At 56.2% G+C, this 22,770-nt stretch overlaps 1 protein-coding gene across 3 annotated transcripts in view; it reads left to right on the top strand.

Annotated features, from left to right (window-relative positions):
- DIP2C (disco interacting protein 2 homolog C) overlaps positions 1–14,140 on the top strand; it is a 251,485-nt gene extending 237,345 nt beyond the window's left edge. For all 3 annotated transcript variants that reach the window (XM_041767644.1, XM_041767645.1, XM_041767646.1), the window contains 5 exons: positions 3,593–3,650; positions 5,219–5,293; positions 7,199–7,373; positions 8,532–8,655; positions 11,057–14,140. In XM_041767644.1, the coding sequence (XP_041623578.1) occupies positions 3,593–3,650; positions 5,219–5,293; positions 7,199–7,373; positions 8,532–8,655; positions 11,057–11,309 (685 nt within the window). In that variant the 3' untranslated portion in view covers positions 11,310–14,140. The remainder of the gene's footprint in view (positions 1–3,592; positions 3,651–5,218; positions 5,294–7,198; positions 7,374–8,531; positions 8,656–11,056) is intronic.
- Positions 14,141–22,770: the final 8,630 nt, after the last annotated feature.

The following is a 22,770-nucleotide window of genomic DNA, read 5'->3' on the forward strand; positions in this document are numbered from 1 at the left end:
GATGTCGGGGCAAGGGCACCTGAGGCCAGTAGTGTTCCAGGGCGTTTCCTTGGACGGGGTGGTGGTAGGTGAGTTCGCTCCCCTGTTCTGCCTGCTCGTTTCGGGGGGATCTCTCCTGGTTTGGGGCTCCCAGGACACTGGCCGCTGCAGGCTTTGGGGGCTGCCCGCGTGTCACCCCCAGCTGCGACGGGAGCACCTCCCTCCACAGCAGCAGGGCTTGGTGCCATCTGTGGCTCTGCGCCTGCTCGGGATGTGACTGTGATGTCCCTACGTGTCTGCTTTCCTCGGGCCTCTCCCCACCGCCTGACATGCTTTGCCAGCCGCACAGGACACGGGGCCGCAGAGGAGATGGCAGTGCGGCGCCTGCGGCAGCGACCACCCCCATCTCTAGGGATTTCCGCTTGTCTTCTGGAACTTCAGAAATGTATGCAGATGCGCTTACTGCGTTGCATTCAGTCCTTCAGATGCTTCAGACTATCTCGGAAGAAGATGCCGTTCAGACGTTTAAGTGAAAGACCCGTCGGGTTGTAGAGGCGCGTCCGTGACACGCAGGGCCGCCCCTTCACACGGCGACCACTCAGGGTCCTGTCTCCTCTACTGACAGTGGCGCCGGCACTGCGTCTGCTGTAGCAGAGCAGCTAGTGGGGGCCGAGGTGCCAGTGGTGCCCCCCCCCCCGTCCAGGCCACGGGCACCCACGGGGTGGCCAGGTCCCTCCAGGACGCACCTGCATTGGGTTTGTGATCCATGATCCTGAGTGTCGGCTCCTGGTGGCATCTGTGGCACATGCCATCCCTGGAGCACATGGTGCACCAGCGGGAGGTGGCCGGCTGTGTCAGGGGACATTGGCAAGCCGGTGTGGCCCAGGAGGGAAGGGGAAGGCGCTCCTCACTCTTCTCCCCCAAGTGAGAGCCTGTCCGAGGCCGGGACCCTTTACAGACGGACCTCTTGCTGCCACGACCCCCGTGTCTGCAGCCCTAGGTGTCACCTGGCAGCTGGCGAGGCTGGGGCCAGGACAGAGTGCAGGGTAGGGGTCAGAGGAGGAGTCACACTTCCACGCTTCCGTTCTTCCTTGCTGTCTCTCTTTTTTTTTTTTTTTTTTTAAGATTTTATTTATTCATGAGAGAGGGAGAGAGACAGACGCAGGCTCCACAGAGGGAGTCCAATGCACGACTCGATCCCAGGACTCCGGGGTCACACCCTGAGCCGAAGGCAGGCGCTCAACCACTGAGCCCCCCAGGGATCCCCTGTGTCTCCTATTTTCTAGCAAAAACACTTGAAGTGTAGGCAGCAACCTCGGTGGAAAAACATGTTTTCGGATGTCCCGGGTTTGTCCTTGAGTTTCGAGAGGCGTCCGAGCCGGGCAGGGCCCTGGCAGCCAGCTGCGCAGGGAGGTCAGAGGGTGAATGGAGTGAGGGCCCGGGAAGGGGTCTCACTGCCCCTGGAGCCGGCTGGGTGGCCGTGGCCCCAAGGGAGCCAGACACAGGGCGGAAGATCCAGGTCCCGGGCCCACAGGGTTCATTGGCCCCCGCGTGCGCCGCGTTACCTGCATCCTGACGCCACCTCCGTGCCCTTGGAGGACAGGACCGCTTCCACCGCTTCCGAGCCCGCCCTCCGGCAGGAGCCCATACCAGCTGCACCCGGGGCACGCGGTCCCCCGCCGCAGCCTCTTAGGCCAGGACAGGGGCACCTTGGCAGTCAGGGCCTCCCACCCTGATGGGGCCCAGCCCGGGAAGGTCAGAGGCCGAGTGGGGCCTTCCGCCTCCGTGCTGCCCTCCCAGCGCACGCCGTGTCACTTCCGCGTGTGCACAGTCCTGCATGTGCCGCGTACCCCAGCCCTTTCAGGAGACAGCTTTGCCTGTTTCTTCAAGGAGGCTTTGGTTCAGTTTTCTCCACTTGACCCTCTGGATGTTTATCGTTTCTGGGGATGAAGGGCCGTCTCCTGTGGCGTTTGCCCCCAGGACCCGTCAGGTTTCCTGCAGGACCAGGCCACGTGGCCCCGGCTTTGTCCGTCTGTAGCAAACTGCCAACATCCAGAAGCCCAGGCGGGCGCCGGCCACAGGTGTGTCCACGGAGCGCTGTTGGGACGAGCTCACGGTCCGCCTCCCGGCCGTGGGGCCACAACAGTGCTCACTCGCGTACCGCGTGTCTAAATGTGCAGAACGTATGCGGCGACGAGGCAGGGGCTGCAGGAGCCGTCCGTCCAGCCCACTGGTCCTCAGAGGCCTCTCCTGAACAATTCTGCGCCACGCACCTGGCACTTTATCTGCGGAGGTCAACACCACGAGGCCTCAGGCGTGTCCTAGACCAGCCCTGTGCCGCTCAGATCTGGGCTGTTTTCCTGACGAGCCTCATCTGCCGTCGGCACCAAGGTCTTCCCCACGGCCGCCCCAGGGATCCTTGCAGTTACCGACCGTCCAGTCCAAACTTGAGTAGAAAGTTCTTGCACATCTGGCTCTGTCCCCAGGGCTGCTGAAGACCAGGCGTCGGCCCTGTTCCTGCTTCCACCCCCAGGTTCACCCCGGGCCTCCATTTGCGTGCCCAGAGCCGCCCTCCGGTGCCCGCTGCACCTCTCCCCTGCCCCTTCCGTCTTTGGAGCACTTGCTCCTTGGCAGGAGGACCGCTGCGATTGTGTGGAGGGAGGCTCAGGCGTGCTAAGCTTCACCTCTCCACAGGCTCGAGACGTGGCCCCTGGCGTCCCTGACCCCCCTTCCGTACTGTCCTAACCCTTTCTCATGCTTCATTCTCTTTAAATAAAAACTGCCTTTTAGATGAAGGGACAGCCTCACAGTCTAGTGGCAGTTCGGCAGAGACGCAAAACCAGGCGTTTGAGACAGCTGGGAAGGATTTAGTCAGCTCTGGTTGTGACCACACCAGTGTCATCTGCGGTTCTTTTTGGTCTTTTTTTAAGATTGTATTTATTTATTTGACAGAGAGCAGGGGGAGGGGCAGAGGGAACAGCAGGCTCCATGCGGGGAGCCCGATGTGGACTCGATCCCAGGACCCCAGGATCACGCCCTGGGCTGAAGGCAGGCGCTGAGCCCCCCTGGGGCCCCCATCCGTGGTTCTTAAGATTAAATCACCATTAAGTATTTTTCCTAACGGAAAATACTTAACGGAAAAAAGTCTTTTCTGAAAGGTTTGCCGTCTGAATTGGCTGAGACGGGGTCTCTTGGGCCTCAGATGCACCCAGGCCGGGAGGTGGATTCCCTGCTGCCACAGCCCCGGGCCCGCAAGCTGCGAGCGCTCCAGACCTCCACCCCGGGCCTCCCTCCTGGCCTCTGCAAGTGCCGAGTGGAGGTCTGGTGACTCCGGACGCAGAGTCGCTTCCCCAGTGCTGTGCAGGCTGAGTGGACATCGCCTCTGTGCCTGCGGCCTGACACGGGTCTCTGTCTCCCTGACGGAGCATAGCTGCTCGCTGCTGGACCCCCTTTTCTTTGACTTCTAAATGTCTATGGGTTGGACAGTGTTCACCGGCAGATGTAACATCCCCGGCAACTGCCCAGCCCGGCGTTGACCAGGCGCTGAAGACAGAGGAAGGACACCATGGGCTGGAAAACCCACCTGAGTCATACCTTCTCTTTTGTGTTGCAGGGTCCGCTTGGTGGAAAGAGGCTCTCCTCACAGCTTGCCCCTGATGGAATCGGGAAAAGTAGGTATTGAGGGAAGAAAGCTATATTTCTGCATAAGGCTCCATCTCTGCATGTGGGCTTTGACTTTTTAAGAAACGTATAGAGTATTTTCTCCAAAAAGTTTTCTCAAGTGTAATAATATATCAGGATGAGATTTGGCACGAGTACAGAAACTCAAAACAGTGTTTGAAACAGGTTAGATTTTTTCTTTCACATTAAAGAATTCCCAAACACCCCAGGGGCCCTGCCATGTTGCGCTGTGCATGGATTCCACCCCCAAGGCTGCCTCCGGGTCAGAGGTGGCTGCTCCAGCTCTGGCCATCACTCCCGCATCCCAGCAGTAGGAGACGCAGGAAGAGGCAACGACAGGTGCAGACCTCAGGGACAGCTCCGAAGCTGCCTTAGACACACTCAGTACCGCTGGCCAGAATTGGGGCCCACGGTCACACCGGCCGAAAGGAAAGTTGGAAACACAGTGGTTCTCATGTCTGCGGGCTTCACTAAAAGCCCAGGTACTGGCTGCCGGGACAGCAGACGAAGAGGAGGGTGATCAGGGACAAAGTGCGCCAAGGTCAGGCTTTACCCAAGTTAGGGGGGCAGGACGTGGATTCACACCTCAGCGGAGGCTCCTCTCCCTGAGTTTGGCTCCAGTTGTCCTCTTTGTCCTCCACTGGATGTGATGCTCCTCTGGACCTTTTATCACCTGTGTCTCCATGAGCAACAGCCAGTGTTCTTGGTACCAGGTTGGTACCCGTCTGATGGCAGGACACCAGCTGTTGGCGAGACGCAGCAACCAGAGCCAGCACGTCATGCTTCAGACTCCAGGGACAGCCCAGGAGTTCCTACCAGCAATGTTTTGCCAAATCTCAACCCCATGACATCTGATTAGCAGAACCGACATGAGCTGTGTCCTAAATTTGCAGAACCAGCTTTTGCCGCCACATGTGCATGTGCTGTTGGTGACGTTCAGAATGCTTCCAAGCAAACATCCACTAAGGAGATGTTGCTGTGAACACGATAATAAAAGACCCTGGTGTGCGGGAAACCTAGAGGGCGTTTTTGGGAGGAGAGGGGAGCTGGACAGGCCTCCGAGTTGGAGGACATGCTGTAGGCCGGGACCACCAGCTCTCCCTCGCTCCCGCCACATCCCCCTGCCATGCATACCTTAGCCCTGAGTGCACGCACAGCTCTGGAAACGTGATCCATGATTTCCTTAATTCACTGCCTTCCTTCCACCTGAACATGTCATATTCAGGCAGTGTTAAACATAATTGGAAAATTAATACAAATATCTGAAAATTCCTATTTTGTAAGCATCAACCTGAGTTACGTTATTTATCCTGTTTTCATTCAGATCCCTCATTTTGGGATCATGTCAACATGAGCTTTATCACCATAGTAATTACAAGAAGATGCAACGTGTCACGTCGTAGTTCCGTCATGCTGTGCTGTGTGTAATTTTGATTTAAAGCCATACTACCTCCTAAACAATTTTAGGAAAAAAAGTAGGCATACGGCGTGAGGGCAGGATCGGGTGGATGGGTGTGGAGCAGGTTTGTCCACTGACCACAACATTCTTTCCACATAGATACTTCCAGGGGTTCGGATCATAATTGCCAACCCAGAAACAAAAGGACCCCTGGGTGACTCCCACCTGGGAGAGGTGAGTGACAGGGCGCCCCCCAGGAGAGGGGACTGACCGGGCGCCCCCTAGGAGAGGGGAGTGACCGGGCACCCCCAAGTGAAGGGAGTGATGGGGTGCCCCCCACGGAGAAGCTAGATGTGGAGCATCCACCTGGGTGAAATGTGGGGTGCTGCCCGTGAGGGGAGTAGGGGGTGTCCTCAGAGGTGGAGCCCCTAGACCACACTTCCTGTCCTGGGGACACCAGTAGCCGGCTCCTGCACCCCTCTCCGAGTGCGTCCCCATGAGCTGTGGGGCTCGGGAACAGGTGCGACCCCATCTGGGACCCTAAGGGGCCGGTGAGCTGAGCAAGCAGCCTAGGAAACGGCAGGTGTGGGAAAGTCAGTGGGGCGTTGACCCTTTGGCTTGTTTGTACTTCATACTTTGGGAGGAGAGAGCCGCCTGGCCGCCCCCTGCCCGCACTCTGCTGCTGGCTGCGTGTGGCTGGAGGAGACACGTCCTCATCCCACTGCCCCCCCATGCCCCCTGCTCCCCCCCCACAGAGGACATCCGGACAGGTAGACACACCAGCTGTGGGCTCCTGTGCCCCCCCCCCCTGCTGCATGCACACCTGCTCTCAGCTGACTGTTCATCACAGACCCGACCGCCCCACACACAGCCCCAACCCAGTGCCCACAGGGGTGGGGGGCGGGCAGAGGCTACGTGGACTGTTGCATGACCTCACGTGATACAGTAAGGATAGCTCCTGTGCAGCTAAAATGTACAGACGGCCGCCAGCCCCAGAGCCCGAGAGCAGCCGTGGGTGTCACACCTGGTGAACAGACGGCCGTGCTGTGCTGTGGCCGGGGCTGGCCGCCCCCCCTTCCTTCCTGGGCTGTTGCCGGATCCTTCATGGGGATCCCAGCTGCATGTAACGATCAGAACCCAGGTGATAGAATCCCGTGCGGGTCCTAGGTAGGAATTTCCTTGGCGTGCAGTGGCCGGTGTGAGCTCGGGGCGTTGGTGCCGGCACCCGGTCAGGGTCCTCCAGCGCTGGGCTCGCCGCGTGCTCCGGCCGGGCACCACCCCCAGCGCGCTCGTTTTCTGAGCGGGCATGTGTCCTAATGAGACCAGACGCTGGAGGGCACGGGGCAGCGCTTCGGTCTCTGCTCTAGGGTTTGGTTCATTCCACGGGGATCCGCGCAGTGGCCGCGTGTGCCCACGGTGCGCGGGGCCATGGGGACTCTGGCGAGGCAGATGGTCTCTCACTTCAGGAACTTGCCCGTTTTTCAGTGTAAATAATGAAAACAGCCAGGCGCAGACGTCTTCGCTGTGAATGCCGTGTAGCTTGGAAGAGCTGGCCCCGTTCCCCCTGGGCTTGCAGACTCGGGGTGTCCCGGAGTCGCTCCTCTGGGCTTCCCCGTGGCTCGGCCCGCACGGCCACCGCTTCCGGTCCACGAATCCTCCTTCCCCGCTTGCCCCAGTGTCACACACTCGGTCTCGAATCCCCGTGTCTGCGGTTACGGGCCTTTCCGGCTCGGCCGTCCGGGTGTGTGCTGGGTTTTCCGTTCTGCGGATCCTTCGCGAGCCGGAGCAGGGGCGGGGACGGGGGCGAGGATCCGCAGCCCACCGCCCCGAGCCGCCGGCCCCCGGGGACGCAGGACCCAGAGGCCAGGACCCGAGCCGCCACCGAGAGTCAGGGGCCCCGACGGCCGAGCCGCGCAGGCACCGGACTCCCTGGAAGTAGGCAAACCGTGCGAAGGGGAAGACAGGCTGTAAAGCTTTTAAACATTTTTCCAAATTGCTTTTTAGAAACAATTGTTGTATTTGAGTAAGTCCGAGCAAGCTAGCGCAAGTCGGCTGCTCTAAGTGCTGCGGGGAGGGGGGGGGCGGCCCCCGGCCCCTCGCCCCTCCCGCGGCCTCACCGCCCCGCGGCTTCCCGGGCAGATCTGGGTCCACAGCGCCCACAACGCCAGCGGCTACTTCACCATCTACGGAGACGAGTCCCTGCAGTCAGACCACTTCAGCTCCAGGTTGAGTTTCGGAGACACGCAGACCGTGTGGGCGCGGACAGGCTACCTGGGCTTCCTGCGGCGGACGGAGCTCACGGACGCCAACGGAGGTGGGCGGGGGTCTGGAGGTGGGGGCGGGGCCCCAGAAGTGGGGGCGGGGCGCGGAGGGGGCGGGGCTCCTGGCAGTGGGAGGGCCGGGGGCGTGGGGGCGTGAGCGTGCGTGAGGGGGCGGGACTGGACACGAGCGTGCGTGTGTGCGCCTGTGGACGCGCGCGCGGGGGCGGAGTCGGGACCCAGTGGTGCTCCTGCTGCTGCACCTGCTCCTGCTGCTGCACCTGCTCCTGCTGTTGCACCGGCTGCTGCACCGCGGCCCCGGGCAGCGCGGCGCGGGGAGGACGGTGTGAGTCCCGCAAGCTGATGCCAGGTGCCACCGCTCCGCGTTCCCAGGGGGCCGCGCGCCCCAAGGCCGGACCCCCGCCCCCCATCCCCCGCCCCGCGCCTCGCGCCTGCCTCTGGGAGGAAAGGGAGGCAGCAGGGCGCTCGGGCCGGAGGTGGGGCTCAGCCCCGAGGGGCCTGCCCCGCTGACCCCCGGGGCTCGGTGCCCGGGAGGCTCCTGACACCTGCCGCGGGAGCTGCGGGAGCCTGGCCGCGGTGCCCTAGACGTGGTCTCCCGTGTACGACGTGGGGAAACCGTGGGCTCTCGGGGTGCTCTCGGGGACTCCCGCGCATCCTGGCGACCCAGGCCCTCGGGGGGAGGGGGTTCTGCGGGCGGGGCCGCGCTGCGGCAGGTTCCTCACCCCGCGGGCCCCGAGGCGGGAGAGCCCAGGACGCGGCCAGGAGCCGGCCAGGAGCTGTGCCCGCCGCCCGCGCCTGTCCCCGACGGGCCTGCGCCCCGGGGGTCGGGCGGCGTCCGGGGCGGCCGTTCGCGAACCTTCCCAGCCCCTCCTTCCCCGGGAGGTGGGAGCTCGCGTGACGTCAGAGGCGACGGGGTGGCGCGGGCCGTGCTGCGCCTGGCCCGGGAAGCTCTCCCCCCGCGCGCCGACGTGGGCAGGGGTGCTGCGGGCGGCGGCGTCCCCCTCCGGCCACTTACCGCAGCCCCGGGCTGCACAGAGCCCCGAACAAAGGACCCACCGGCCTGCACCCACCTGCCCGCACCCACCAGCCTCTCCTGGCGTCGGTCTCTCACTCGGGAGTTTGAATTTTTGTTGCTAACAAGCAGCGTGAGCACCATTGTGGTGAGGTTCATGCTCTCTCTGTTTCCCTCGCAGAGCGCCACGATGCCCTGTACGTGGTGGGCGCCCTAGACGAAGCGATGGAGCTGCGCGGGATGAGGTACCACCCAATAGACATTGAGACCTCGGTCATCAGAGCCCACAAGAGCGTCACGGAATGGTGAGCTGGCGTGGGGACCGCCCCGTGCAGGGGAGCCTCCGCAGTGACCCGGGCCTTGGCCATCGGGAGGGGCGCCAGCGATGTAAGGGCCCCAGGAGAGCAAGGCCCGCCAGGCCTGTTCTGCCTTGCGGTGCATGGCCTCTGGGCGCGGGAGGGAGGGGAGGGCAGGGAGGCGGCAGCGACCGAGTCACACAAGAAAGGGGAAGCTCAAGGGTTGGAGGGAAGACTTGCAGCAAGCGGTGCTGGCACAGACGAGGGCCCGCGGGGACCCAGGGTTGTCGCCCCTTGCAGCCGGCCAGATGGGTGCCACCCTGGGGCCAGGAGGCACATTGGGAGAGCGAGGGGCCCCACAGCACGAGAGGTCAGCTTGCTGGTACGCTTGGTCCCAAAGCGGCAGAGACCTGACGCAGCTGCCCCCCAAGTCCAGGCAGGGACCCCCAGGCAGGCACCTTCCAGAATCCCTCGGGAGCAGCTCTCCGGGCGCAGGCAGGCCTAGGACCAGTCACTGCACCTTGGGAGCCAATGGTTGCAGGAGAGTTTGCGTCCCCATGCTCGGCCCTGTGCTCCCGACTCGGCTGCATCCGTCCTCCCCCCAGAGCTGCTGAAGCTGCCCGGCCGCTCAAGGGTAGACAGGAGCCAGGACACCCAGATGTGGCACAGGGCTGTTTCGGTTACCCCATAACTAGCCATGCGTACCAATGACCGCCTTCCATGTCTGTATTTTTAAGAAAATAACTTAGAGTCATTTGTACTGCTTCTCTCAAGCACTTTCCATCTGGTTGCAAATGCCATTTCAACCTTAAAGGTCTGTGGCAGGGGGTCCTGTGGCACCTCGTGGGGTTTTGTTATAAGCACTGCTGTTGCCACCTGCCACTGGCTCTCACACTCACCTGTGCTCACATGAGCACCGATTATCAGCTTTTGCTGGGCTCTAGTGGGTTGGAAACCTCCCTCTGCCCTCTCCTCGCCCAGCCTGTGTTCCTCCAACCTGGCACCGAGCCAGAAGGCAGACACTCACGTCACTCGACATGGCTGTTGTCATAGTGGCATTGTCCAGCCGACCGAATCTGTCCCTTCCCCTTCCTCGGACATCGGTGGCCCTGGGGAAGTGATGCTTGTCCAGCCCAGAGCTTCCCAGCAAACCCCCTCCATCAAATACAGAAATCCAACTCCGTGCTTCATACTGTGTCATCCGTGTCAAATGCTGCCATAAGATTTTACCCAGGCGGCTAATCTGTGACATCACAGAGCCCGTGGGGTCCACACATGGGCTTTGCAGAGCGATTATTATAGCGTCCTAAAGAACCTGTCACGGCACAACTCAGGCTGTGGCAGAGCTGTTGGCCTAGGCACACGCTCGTCACAGCGACTCCAGAAGCAGAGTCACCTGGTGAACACAGTCTCCGGTATTTCCCTTCCACGTTATGGGTACGCTGCTCATACTAAACAAGATGTGCCTTTGTGTTTTCTGAGCAGACGTACCCTGTGGTTACAGGAGTGAGTTTCCTGACTCCTTGCTGCCCCACAGCCCCTCTGTGTGGCTGGCGGGAGGATGCTGTGGGCCCTGGAGCCCGCCCACCGCCTCCCCCTTCGCCCAGGACCCTCTGACCCACTCCCCTGCTGACCTCAAGTCTGTCCAAGCCCCTAACCACCCCTGTTTAAAGACTAACCTTATAAAGTGCAGGTGGCTTTGTGTATAAAGCACCAAGCTTTGGCTTCCACGGATTGGCCAGAGCAGATGCTCCGGGCGACTCTCCTCTGAAAGATCCCAAATAAAATGCTTCTGGATGAATCCCCGCTGCTCTGGAGGGCCTTCTTCTCACACGGGTCACTGCTTGCTCGTGGCACTCATTCCAGACACAGTCCTTCTGGCAGTAGCTCGTGTCTGCCCCGAGTGTACAGCAGACAGCCGGCTTGTCCCCTCTGACTGGGACCCACAGTCAGCCAGGCACAGAGCGGGTGGCTCCGCACGTGTCTCCTCCTCCCTCCACGTCCACATCCCTCCACTGCTGTGGCGCGAGGGAGGTCAGGACTAGCCCCAAAGGCCCCGATGCCACCCAGCCTCTGCCAGCCCAGCTGACCAAGGCCAAGGGCAGGACCCAGGCGGCACCGCAGGGATCTCGTGTTCACAGGGTGGCAGCCGTGCGGTGCCCTTCCAGCGCATGGGCACCAGCGACGGCTGGGAGCAGAGGGCAGGGGAGGCCGGGTCCGGATGCCGTGTGCGCCCCAAGAGCGCGCTAGCGACAGGACCACGGAGCGGCTTAGTGAGCTGGAGGCCCCAGGCTCACCGACCAGCACTGCGTGGGCAGATGAGGAAAGAACCAGATGGTACCTGTTGAAGAGAAAACAAAATTGTTAAACAAAGTCCCTCGGTATAGTGATGATTTTTTCTCTCTTCCAGCGCCGTGTTCACTTGGACAAATTTGTTGGTGGTGGTGGTCGAGCTGGACGGGTCAGAGCAGGAAGCCTTGGACCTCGTCCCCTTGGTGACCAACGTGGTCCTGGAGGAGCATTACCTGGTGGTGGGGGTCGTGGTCGTGGTGGACATAGGCGTCATCCCCATCAACTCCCGGGGGGAGAAGCAGCGCATGCACCTGCGAGATGGGTTTTTGGCAGACCAGCTGGACCCCATCTATGTGGCCTACAACATGTAGTCTTGTCTCTGGCTCCCATAGACTTTTCTAGGAAAGTAAACGTTTTTCTCAGTGTCACTAAAGTTTGCAGACACGAGGGCAACATTCACCGGAACGGAGCCTCTGTTCTCGTGGCGGTGAGACTTTCCACAGCGGTCCCAATTGGCATGGGGGTGAAATGTGAAATGTGAATTTACCACTGAAGTTTGCTCAGAAGGACTTTGGATTACTGCCTTCAGTTTGTTGGAAAAACCCATTTCAAAAACTTTTTTTTTTTAATTATTGGATAAGAAGTGCTTTCTTCGTAAATGTGGTATTTTGTTAAAGCCAAAATAGCAATTAAAAAAATATTCTGCCCTCCAGATGGGTTCTTTTAAACAATTTATGTAGTGTGACAAAGAATTGTTTTCTCTGTTTAATGTGTCATGAAATCTTAATGACATGGATCTTGTTACTAATTTAAGCCATTGCTAGATCTCATCCTTTTAGGGAAGTTTGTTGAGGTACGAGAAAACCTTCCAAATAGCACCTTCCAATTAGAGTTTAGCAGCTTTCTTTGTCAGAAACGTGCTGGAGAAACAAAGGCTGACATACGGCCTTTGAAGTTAGCATAGAATGAGAAGAAATTATAAATAAGGTGTATTTCGGCAACTATCTTGCAGATATCTTTGTACTAAACTAAAAAGATAAAATAAGTTAACTTCTTCATATGTAATTATGTACAAAACGTTTAATTTATTTTGATCTCTTTAGAAGTATAAAAGAGAAAAAACATTCAAGAACATTAAAGTCTTGTAATGTTTGCTAATATAAAAAAAAGTGTTGTATTATCTTGCGTGGATAGTATCACAACAAATATATATATATGAAATATAAATTCACTAATGAACAAAGGAGATTTTAAAATTTAAAATGCAGAACCTGTCACTTGCATGGTGTCCCCTCCACTGTACTGTAGATAAAGACAGATTCTCTCACACCCACTTTGTGATGTGAGCAGTCCCAGATCGCCAGTGCCCGGTCTAAATGTTTCTTCTAGAACCAGAGACCAGCAAGTGAAATTATCACCATCTCCGAGATGGGGAAGGAATGTGAGGCTACATGTGCACTATGTTCCCTTGCGGGGCAACGAGGGACGGTCGGCGCCGGCGTGTGCCCCCTGCGCTGAGCAGGCATTAGGGAAGGCAGGTGGCAAGGAGCGCTGTCCTCTTAGCTGCAGGAATTCCTTGTTCTTATCATTTTTGTTAGCGTCCCCCGTTCCGGTCCTTGGTATGGAAAGGAATGCTCTTCTGTGGTCGTTTGCGCCGGGTCGTGCGGATTCCCCTCCGACGGCCGCTGTGTGGAGTGGACAGACTGTCCAGAACAGCTTTAAGGGAAAAGACTCCCGTGGAGACCGTCACCCTGGCCAGCACTCCGGGCTCCCCAGCCTGGTGAGAGCGGGACCCGCAGGGGACCCGCAGGAGCGGCCCCAGGACTCCCCACAGAGCCACCAGCTGGAGCAAGAGAGCCTCCCAGCTGCCTTCACTTCCCACCTGTGGATAACACGTGTCTGATTTCCGTCTCGCTGCTGCGGCCGCCCCACACGCCTTCCAGTTTCCACGTCTCCTCCGTACACTCCTCGATCCGATTGGCCCATCTGTGTCCAGCCAAGAAGAGGTGTCCACTGCCCGGGCGGGATTGATGCCGTAACTGCCCCACCATGACCCTGCCGTGGCTCTCGTTGCTAGAAATGCATGACCAAGATCGTTGCTGGGCAAACTTTAGAGTCTCTTTTCATTATGTTGTAGGCGATGTCTTCACCTGCCTTTGCTGTATGCGCCAGCAGTAAGCCCTTTGCTAAAAGAGAGTTTTGTTTGACTTCCGAGATCCAAGGCTAATTGTTTTCTAAAAATTTTAAGTGTCATTTCTTTTCAATTTGTCTGCATGTGAGGTGCATCCTTCCATCTCCACAAATTATTTGATTTTTAAAATACCGTTTGACTTCATTGCCACGTGTGACTATTTCTCTACACGCTTCAGATACACATTCCTACAGTCTTCTGCTTCCCAAGGGGGGAGAAAACCCCACCACGCACAGGGAAAAGACCCTGTCCTACACACACCCACTTTGTGTAAGGGGAAGGGGGTTTCGGGTGGGATACTGATGACAACCCACGACTGCAGGGTAGCTTGTGAGGTCTAGCTGATGTCGGGAGCAAACCAGTCAGGTATCCCTTCCGCTCCGACCGTCACCTTCCCCACATCAGCTTCACGTGCAAGACGGTGCGGTTGTGAACGCGTTAGCGACGTCCTGTCCTCTCTCGTGTTGGAGTTGAGGTCCAAAGGGTTGGGGGCTGGGACCGAAGATCAGTTGTGCAAGGAAAAGGAGAGGAAACCCGTTTCAGCAATAAAGAAGGATCGTTCCATATTAGGAGTTGTGCTGTAGGTAAATCATTCATGACAATGTAACAATGTTTGTCTTGTGACCTTGTGCTTTGAAGTCAGACAAAACCATGTGATCAGCTTGCACAAGGAAGGGTACACAACGGACATTGGAACACAGACCTAACCCAACAGGGCGGCTTCCTCATGGTGCTTGTTTATTATATATATTTAATCCTGCTTGACACTTTACCCAAGGGAAACTGCCCCTTTTATCAGTTGAATGTTAGCAGCGTTATTTCATAGAGTGTGGTGACTGGTTAGAGAAATTCATGTACTCAACCAATCACGGTTTCAAACAAAATTTTTATGTGCAAAGGACAGCAACCTTCTCGTATGTTAAACCACCAGTAAGCTTTGTACATCTGTGATAACGCCTGTTTTATATTCAAATGAACAAATAAAAGCTTTTATTTTTGTTGCTCTGAAAATAGCAGTTTCTTAATTGCTCCCCTGGAAAACTGTCTGGGACAGCTTCAATCCCAGGAAGGAAGTGACTCCTGCAGGGAAATGGGAAATGTATCTGACTCTGTTTACATAATTTGTTGCATTACTTATTAGTACAGATGATCATACTTTGAACAATGTTTAAATTTTGATGTGGGCATTTATTGCTTAAAAAATTCCTATGGCAACAAATGTTTTGTGAAATGTTTTTTTTAATTCTTTTAAATATATCTAAATATATTTGTTCACATTTGCTGCAAGTGTACAGATTCTTGGTAAATTTGCGGGAAAGAGAGTAAGCATGAGTCCTGTGTGCAAATACTTTGTCAGGTGTGACCGGGCACCTCTGCATCGCAGGAGGTAGGCCCAGGGGCTGCGCCAGCCCCGATGGTCCCTGCTCCGTGGACCACGAAAGCTCAGTCTTTTGCCCAAGATCTGAGCATTTCTTAAAAGGTTTGTCTCGTGGAAGGTGGAGCGGGCGAACCGACCTTCAGCCTAATGGTATCAGAGGAAGTTGTGGACACATGAGAACCAGCAGCGCCCAAACCTGCACCCAGGTCACGGGGCTTAGCCTGCGGGTCACAGGCCCCGGAGCACCTCGACCCCGGCGCCAGGCGTCACCGGCATCGGTTTGGTGGCAGCTCGGTCGTGTCCCTGTGTGGTCCTCTCCCCCGTGGCGTCCTGGGCACCCAGGTGGGTGGTCCGTGCACCTGCCGAGGGGAGACACACACACCTGCCCCCTCCCCGCACAAAGTGTGGCAGGTGGCAAGGACAGCAGCCTTCGCTGCACCGCCGGGTTGGGTTCCAGGGTTTGGGGCCCCGACTTCCCAGAGCTCCGGGCGGGTGATGGGGTGGCGTCCCCAGGAGGCAGGGCTCCAGGTGGTCAGTCGTCCATCCTCGGGGCACAGGTGACCCCTGGGTAAGGAGGCCGAGGCTGCGGGGGGCGAGGGGGCAGGTGACCCCCGGGGAAGGAGCCCGAGGCCGTGGGGGGGCAGGTAACCCCCGGTGCCCCACGGAGCGGCCCTCACCCGGTGTGCGTCAGGGTGATGCCTGTGGCCGTGGAGCGCGTGGAAACACCAAGGATGCAGCTTATGTCCTGGATACGAGGATGCCGGGGCCCCGCAGCCTGACGTGTCACTGCCAGGACGGGGGTCGGGGCCCGGGTGCCCTCGCCGCAGGACTGAGAAGGTAAAGTACGAGCGCAGGAAAGCGGTGCGGGGGGGGGGGGGGGTAGGAGCGGACGTGTCCTTGCCAGACAGCAGCTTGTCAGGAGGAACGGCCGTGACGGGAGTGGGAAGTGGGGGGCACCAGGGGGACCCCACCTCCCCTCGAGGCAGCTCTGCAGGGGCCCGAGACCCCCCCGGTGATGGTGACAGGCACACGGTGAGCTGTGGAGCCCCGGTGCCATGTCCCCCGCCCCGTAGGGACACTTGCGTGGCGTCCCCTCTGCAGGCCCCGCCGATAGCCCGTGAGACCCGGCCGACCAGGGCCTGGCGGCTCCGATGAGGCGATCACAGGCCTAGAGAACGAGCCCCGGGCGTGTGTGCTCCGCTCCTGGCGCAAAACACGCAGGGACTTCCCGGAACACACTGTCCCTCGGGGTGCTGCCACTGTGGAGCCAGCGCCCGGGCAGGGACGCTGGGCTCTGCGGCTCACTGACCAGCTGGCCCTCCGGTTCCACCGACAGGGAGGGAGGCTGGGCCGCCAACACTGCGCTCTCGAGGCTGCAGCTCCGAGGACGAGCTGCCTGGCGCCCACGGGCTTCGGTCCGTGCCCAGAAGTGTCATGGATTCCCGCGTGGGCGCCTGTGCCCGCGATGCCCAAAGCTGGTGAGGATGGCCGCGTGTGGCCACGGCCCAGCTGGGCTTGCGCAGAGCGGTGCGGACGCAGCCGGGGTTCGGAGGGCCGACGGCGCGTGGCGGGGGCTCCGCAGGCCAGGTGCCAACGACCCGCCCCGTGCTCGGCTGGGGCACCAGGCGGCCGTGGGGCTGAGCGGGGCTGCCGTGCACCCACTGCACACAGGGCCCCGAGAGCTGGATCTGGCGTAATTGCCTCATCACAAAACATGACTCTATCGGCCTTTCCGACTGTTAGGGGCGAGCGTGCTGCTTCGCCTCCGGGTTCGACCGGCACGGCAACCCGATGGGCCCGGGACGTTGGCTGGTTGGTGGCCTAAGGTCCAAGGCCTAAGGCCGACTCCTCAGAGCCAGGCTCGGAGTCTGATCTCTCCCGCAACAGAAGGCGGGGTCCGCGTCTGGTCACCGAAAAGTTTAATCTTCCAGAACGCGTGGCGCTCACCAGCAAGTACCTGCGCGCCAGCGTTTGTGGCCGTGGGGTGGCAGGGGAGCCCGCGTCTGCGCGGTGCACATCCAGCAGCGGCAGAGCCGGGACTCGGCCCGGGCCGCGCTCACGGGGCACGTGGATTCCATGTGGGCTGCACACATGCGAGGTCACGGGGGCTGTGCAGTCTCCACAAAGAAGGCAAAACCCTGGATGACGCACTCCTGTGTTCTCTGTTCTGTGGCGCTGACCTGCGTGTTCCATGTCAGCACCACGGCGTCCTGGCGATCACAGCGTTGGAGCGGGGTCGAGTGTGCGAGTGTGACGCCCAAACATCCATCGGCTGACAAATAAAGAACATGCGGGCTGTGTGTGCACGTGTGTGAGCGTGTATGTGCGCGTGTGAGTGTGCGTGTGTGTGCATGTGTGTGCATGTGCGTGCATGTGCGTACGGGTGCACGGCCCATACAGCGCAGAGGAGCAGGAGCCCACCTCGCCAAGGGCCACTACCTGCTGCCCATGGCGGGGCCGGGAGCGTGGCGTCCAGATCAGGTGAGTGAGAGGCAACGCCCGCAGCTCCATCATCGGGGAGCTTCAGAGGCAAGGGAGCCCCGGGGCGGCCCACAGGCTCTGGGTGCGGCTGGCTGCGTCGCTGGGAGCCCCCCCGCAACTCCCTCTGGGACGGTCCGCGGGGTTTGACGGTAGGGACCCCGCCTGGCACTCGTCCCTTTCTCACTTTGTGGTGGTTCTGGACTCCACGCAGAGGCGGCAGGTCCCCCCACCCCCCGCGACCCCCCGGCTCCCTGCGTCCTGCGGCTCGGCCACCCAAGGGCTCTGGGGCCGCACCCCCGTGACGGATGCTGCAGGTGGTGCGCGGGCCTTCCGTGGGCCTTCCACGTGAGTATTTCCACGAAGTTGGGTAAATGCCTGCTCAGGGCGACAGGGTCACAGGTCGGGGACACACCGGGTCACAGGTCGGGGACTCACCAGGTCACAGGGCAGGTCATGGACCCACCGGGTCACAGGGCAGGTTGGGGACCTACTGGGTCACAGTCAGGCTGGGGACCCACGGGGTCACAGGCCGGGACTCACCGGGTCACAGAGCAGGTCAGGGACTGACGGGGTCACAGTCAGGCCAGGACCCACCAGGTCACAGAACAGGCTGGGGACCCACCGGGTCACAGGGCAGGTCGGGGACTCACCGGGTCACAGGCCAGGCACTGACCGGGTCACAATCAGGCCGGGGATCCACCGGGTCACAGGGCAGCTCCCTGTCTGGCTTCTGAGGCCGCCCCTCACGGCAGTGCAAGGGCCGCACCTGCACCCACCAGCCCCGGGGCCCCCTCCCGCGCGGCCTCGCCGACAGCTGCCGCTCCCCACTGGCTGCCACCGTCCCCAGGGCTGTGAGGCGACCGCTCCCTGTGGCCGCGGCTTGTGTTCCCCCCAACGGCCCCGACCCCGAGCGCCTCCTCGCCGCCGATTACCTGCTGCTCTTCTGGGGAGAGGCGTCGGTTCATATCTTCCCCCTCCCCACTTTTAATTGAATTACTATCATTATTATTATTATTTGGCGTTGGGTTCTATACATTCTTTATATGTTTTGGATACTAAAAGACCTGCTAAAAATGGACAAAACACTTGAACAAGTTTAAAAAAATTTTTTTAAATATACTCAGGCAGGTCTTTCTGGCCGGGAATCCCATCCCCATGCTTTAATAAAAACACCTTTTTGCATAAGAAAAAAAGATATTCAGAGGGCCAACAAACATTTTTAAATAGGAACCCTTTATCAGACGTGTCATTTGCAAATATCTTCTCTTTTTATTTTGACAAAGTCCTAATAGCTTTTGTTTCCCTTGCCTCAGGAGACATCTAGAAAAATGTTGCTGTGGCTGATATCGCAGCAATTCCTGCCCATGCTCTTTCCTAGGGTTTTTATGGTTTCAGGTTTCAAATTTTTAATGCATTTTGAGTTTAGTCTTCTGTACGCTACAAGAACATGGCCCGGTTCTGCTCCTCTGCACGTGGCTGTCCAGTTTTCCCAGCACCGCTGGTGGAAGTGACTCTCTCTGTTGCATACTCCCTCCCCCTCTGTCCTACGTGGCTTGACCATATAATCACGGGTGCCCGTCGGAGCCTTCTCGTCCGTTCCATCAACCCTCATGTCTCTCCCTGCCTGTCCCATACTGTTTGGGTCACTACAGCATCATAGTACAGCTTGAAGTATGGGATTGTGGTGCCTCCAGCTTTGCCTTTTTCCCCCCAAGATTGCTTTGGCTCTATGGGGCCTTTTGTGTTTCTGTGTAAATTTTAGGGTTGTTGGTTCTTGTTCTATGAAAAATGCTGTTTCTACTCGGATAGGGACGGCACTAAGTGTGCACATTGCTTCAGGCAGGATGGGCGTCTCAGTTATCCTGACTCTTCCCATCCATGAGCGTGAACGTCCCATTTCTCTGTGTTATCGTCAACTTCTTTCATGTGGTTTATGCTTTCAGAGTACAGATCTCTACCTCCTTGCTTAGGGTCATTACTAGGTACTTAGTTACATTTGGTGCAGTTGTAAATGGGATTTTGTGACTTTCTGTTACTTCATTATCAGTGTATCGAACTACAACAAAATTTTTTATATTGGTTTTCTATCCTGCAACTTTACTGAATTGCGTTATGAGTAGAGTCTTTAGTCTTTGATAGAATCTTTAGGGTCCTCGGTACACAGTATCAGGTCATCTGCAAATAACGGAAGGGCTACTGCTTCCTTACCGATTCCAATGTCTTTTACTTCTTTTTTGTTGTGTGCTTGCCGCGGCTACGACTTCCAGGACTATGTTGGGTAAAAGAGAGGAGAGTCGGGGCACCTTGGGGTGGCACAGTCGATGAAGTGACCGACTCTTGGCTTCAGCTCAGGTCGTGATACTGGGGTCGTGAAATTGAGCCCCGAGTTGGGGTGCCTGCGCAGCGGGGCATCTGCTCAAGCTTCTCTCTCCCTCTTGTCCGCCCTCTTCCTTTCTGACGGTTCATCACACTGTCCTGTGGTTCTCTCTTTGGTCATGTCTTCATCTGGTTTGGGTATCGGGGTCATGTTGGCCTCATAGAATAAATTGGGAAATTGTCCTTCTTTTACTATTTTTTGGACTAGTTTGAGAAGAATACATATGCACATACGCACTCTTCTTCAAGTGTTTAGTAGAATTCCCCTGTGCGTATGTGTGCCTGGGTCTGGTTTCTGGTTTCACTTACTTGAGTTCTCTTTCATTTATTTATTTATTTATTTATTTATTTTATGATAGTCACACACACAGAGAGAGAGAGAGAGAGGCAGAGACACAGGCAGAGGGAGAAGCAGGCTCTATGCACCGGGAGCCCGACGTGGGATTCGATCCCGGGTCTCCAGGATCGCGCCCTGGGCCAAAGGCAGGCGCCAAACCGCTGCGCCACCCAGGGATCCCTCTTTCATTTTTTTTTTTAACAGTCTGGCTAAAGTTTTATCAATTTTATTGATCTTTCGGTTTTATTATCTGTTCTGTTGTTGTATATATTTCACTTATTTCTGCTCTAATATTTATTATTTTCTTTCTTCTTCCGGGTTTGGTTTTGTTTGCTTTTGTTCTTCTACCTCCTTTAGGTATAAGGTTAGTTTGCTTCTTTGAGATTTTTCTGGCCTCTTGAGGTAGGCCTGCGTTGCTGTTTACTTCCCTCTTGGAAAAGCTTTTGCTTCATCCCAAAGGTTTTAGACCATTGTATTTTCAGTTTATTTGGCTCCATGTACATTTTTATTTCTCCTTTGATTTCCTGGATGACCCGCTCATTGTTTACTCACATGTTATTTAGCCTCCTCCATCTATTCATGTCTTCCCAGATTTTTTCTTGTGGTTCATTTCTAGTTTTATACCATTGTGGTCAGAAAAGATGTGAGGACTTCAGTCTTTCTTAATTTGTTGCAACTTGTTTTGTGGCTTAACATGTGCTCTGTTCTGGAGAGTGTTCCCTATGAACTTGCAAAAAAGGTATATATATACCGTATAGATGGGTCTTGCTTTTTTTTTTCTTTTTTCTACTAAGTCATCATATGTCTTTTAATTAGAGCATTTAGTCCATTTACATTTAAAGTAACTATTGAGGGCAGCCCGGGTGGCTCAGCGGTTTAGCGCCGCCTTCAGCCCAGGGCGAGATCCTGGAGTCCCGGGATCGAGTCCTGCGTCTGGCTCCCTGTGTGGAGCCTGCTTCTCCCTCTGCCTGTGTCTCTGCCTCTCTCTCTCTCTCTCTCTCATGAATAAATAAATAAAATCTTAAAAAAAAAAAGTAACTATTGATAGGTATGTTCTTATTGCCATTTTGTTACTTCTTTTAGGGTTGTTTTTGTGGTTCTTCTCTGTTTCTTCTCTTTCTGTCTTGGTGTTTGATGGCTTTCTTTAATGATATGCTAACATTCCTGTCTCTTTGTTTTTTGCATCTCTTTTCTAGGTTTTTGATTTGTGGTTACCATTGAGTTTATATTAACGTCTTATGCTTGTAAGAGTCTCTGTTAACTTGATGGTCACTCAAGTTTGACCCCATTCTAAAAGCACTAAAACTTTACTCCCCCCCATGTTTTTGTATATGCATTGTACTTTACATCCTTTTATTTTGTGAATCCCTTGACTGATTTTATAGATATACTTTATTTTACTGTTTACTGTTTCTGTAGTTTAACCTTCATATGTTTTGTACGTGATTAATCTACTCTTTATTATGTTTATCTGTATCTGTGAAATTCCTTGGCAGGGCCGCCTTGGCCTTGAGTTGGATGAGACCAATTGTTTGGCAGAGACTCAGTGGCACTGAGCTGCAGGCTGCCCTCCCCGTGTTGTCCCCTGAGACACTTTCATTGGGTGGGGCCCGCAGTCAGACCAGGTATCTGCCCCCTGCCCACTGGTAGGGCTGCTGCTGAAGGGGCACGTGTGTTTCCTACAGAGAAGCAGCCACTTCGGAGAGGTCCTCTCCACTTTCAGGACTGCTTGGTTGGCTGGACTCCTACAGAGGTGGGGTGTGTTGGATGTGGGAGATCCACAGAAGGAGCTGGGCCAGGGCACACTTCTGGCAAAGCTAGGTGGAGAGAATTGGTGCTGGTTCCTGCAGGTGAACACGGATTGAGGTTGTAGTGGGGAGAAGAATGGCACCTTTTGTTCTTGGATAAATCTAGAAATCCCTCCTCTCCTGTGCACAATCTGAGATTCCTAAACAAATCTTCCTGTGTGCCTCACAGTTTTTCATGCTGCTGCTTCGGTGCTATAGCTCAGTGGGTTGCTTGTTATGCTGTCTCTCTAAGAGAAGGGACTCAGTTTCCCATTGCACTCTACGTCTCCCAGAGCCATGTTCCCAATGTTAAGCCCCACTGATTGTAAAAACTCATGAAGTCAAGCCTCTCTGGTTGTCAAAGCCAGCTTGGGTGATGGGGACTCGTCTTCCTAGTGTGGGTCTCCTGTGCCTGTGGTGCCCGGTGCAGGGTCCGCTTCTCTACCTTCTCCATGCCTGCAGCGTCCCTCCCACCTGAGCACAGTCCTGCAGGTCCTTTTGGCTCCCAAGCACATCCTCGCCCTTTCTACCCTCTTTGATGTGGCCCCTTTTTCTACAGTTAGCTGTGGAGAGTCTGTTCTGACAGTCTGTGGGTTGCTTTCTGGATGATTTACACGATGTGGGCGTTGTCTGGGTTATTCTGTGGGATGAGATGAGCGAAGGAGCCTCCTGCTCTGCCATCTTCCCTGGAAGCTTTGCCTTTTATTTCTTTTTCTTGTCTGATCACTGCGGCTAGGACTTCCAGTACTGTGTTGAATAAAAGTGAAGAGAGTGGACATCTTTGCCTTATTCCTGATCTTAGAGGAAAAGCTAAGTTTTTCACCGAGCATGATTGTTAGCTGTGGGTTTGATTATGTTGTGGTGTATTTCCACTAAGCCCACTTTGTTGACAATTTATATATGAATGGATGTTGAATTTCATCAAATGCTTTTTCTGCATCTATTGAGATGATCATATAGTTTTTATCCTTTGTTTTGTTAATGTGATGTATCATCTTGGTTGATTTGTGGACGTTCAACCATCCTTGCATCCCTGGAATAAGTCCCCTTTGATTGTGATGAATGATTCTCTTAATGTATTACTGAATTCATTTTGATAATATTTTCTTCAGGATTTTTGCGTCTTTGCCCAGGATATTGGCCTATCGCTTTCCTTTTTTTTGAATGATCTTTGGTTTTGGTATCAGAGTAATGCTGGCCTCGTAGAATGAATATGAAAGGTTTCCTTCCTCTTCTCTGTTGGAATAGTTTGAGAAGAATAAGTATTAACTTTTTTTTAAAC

This window comes from Vulpes lagopus, chromosome 8 (genome assembly GCF_018345385.1).
Source record: "Vulpes lagopus strain Blue_001 chromosome 8, ASM1834538v1, whole genome shotgun sequence".
NCBI lineage: Eukaryota > Metazoa > Chordata > Mammalia > Carnivora > Canidae > Vulpes > Vulpes lagopus.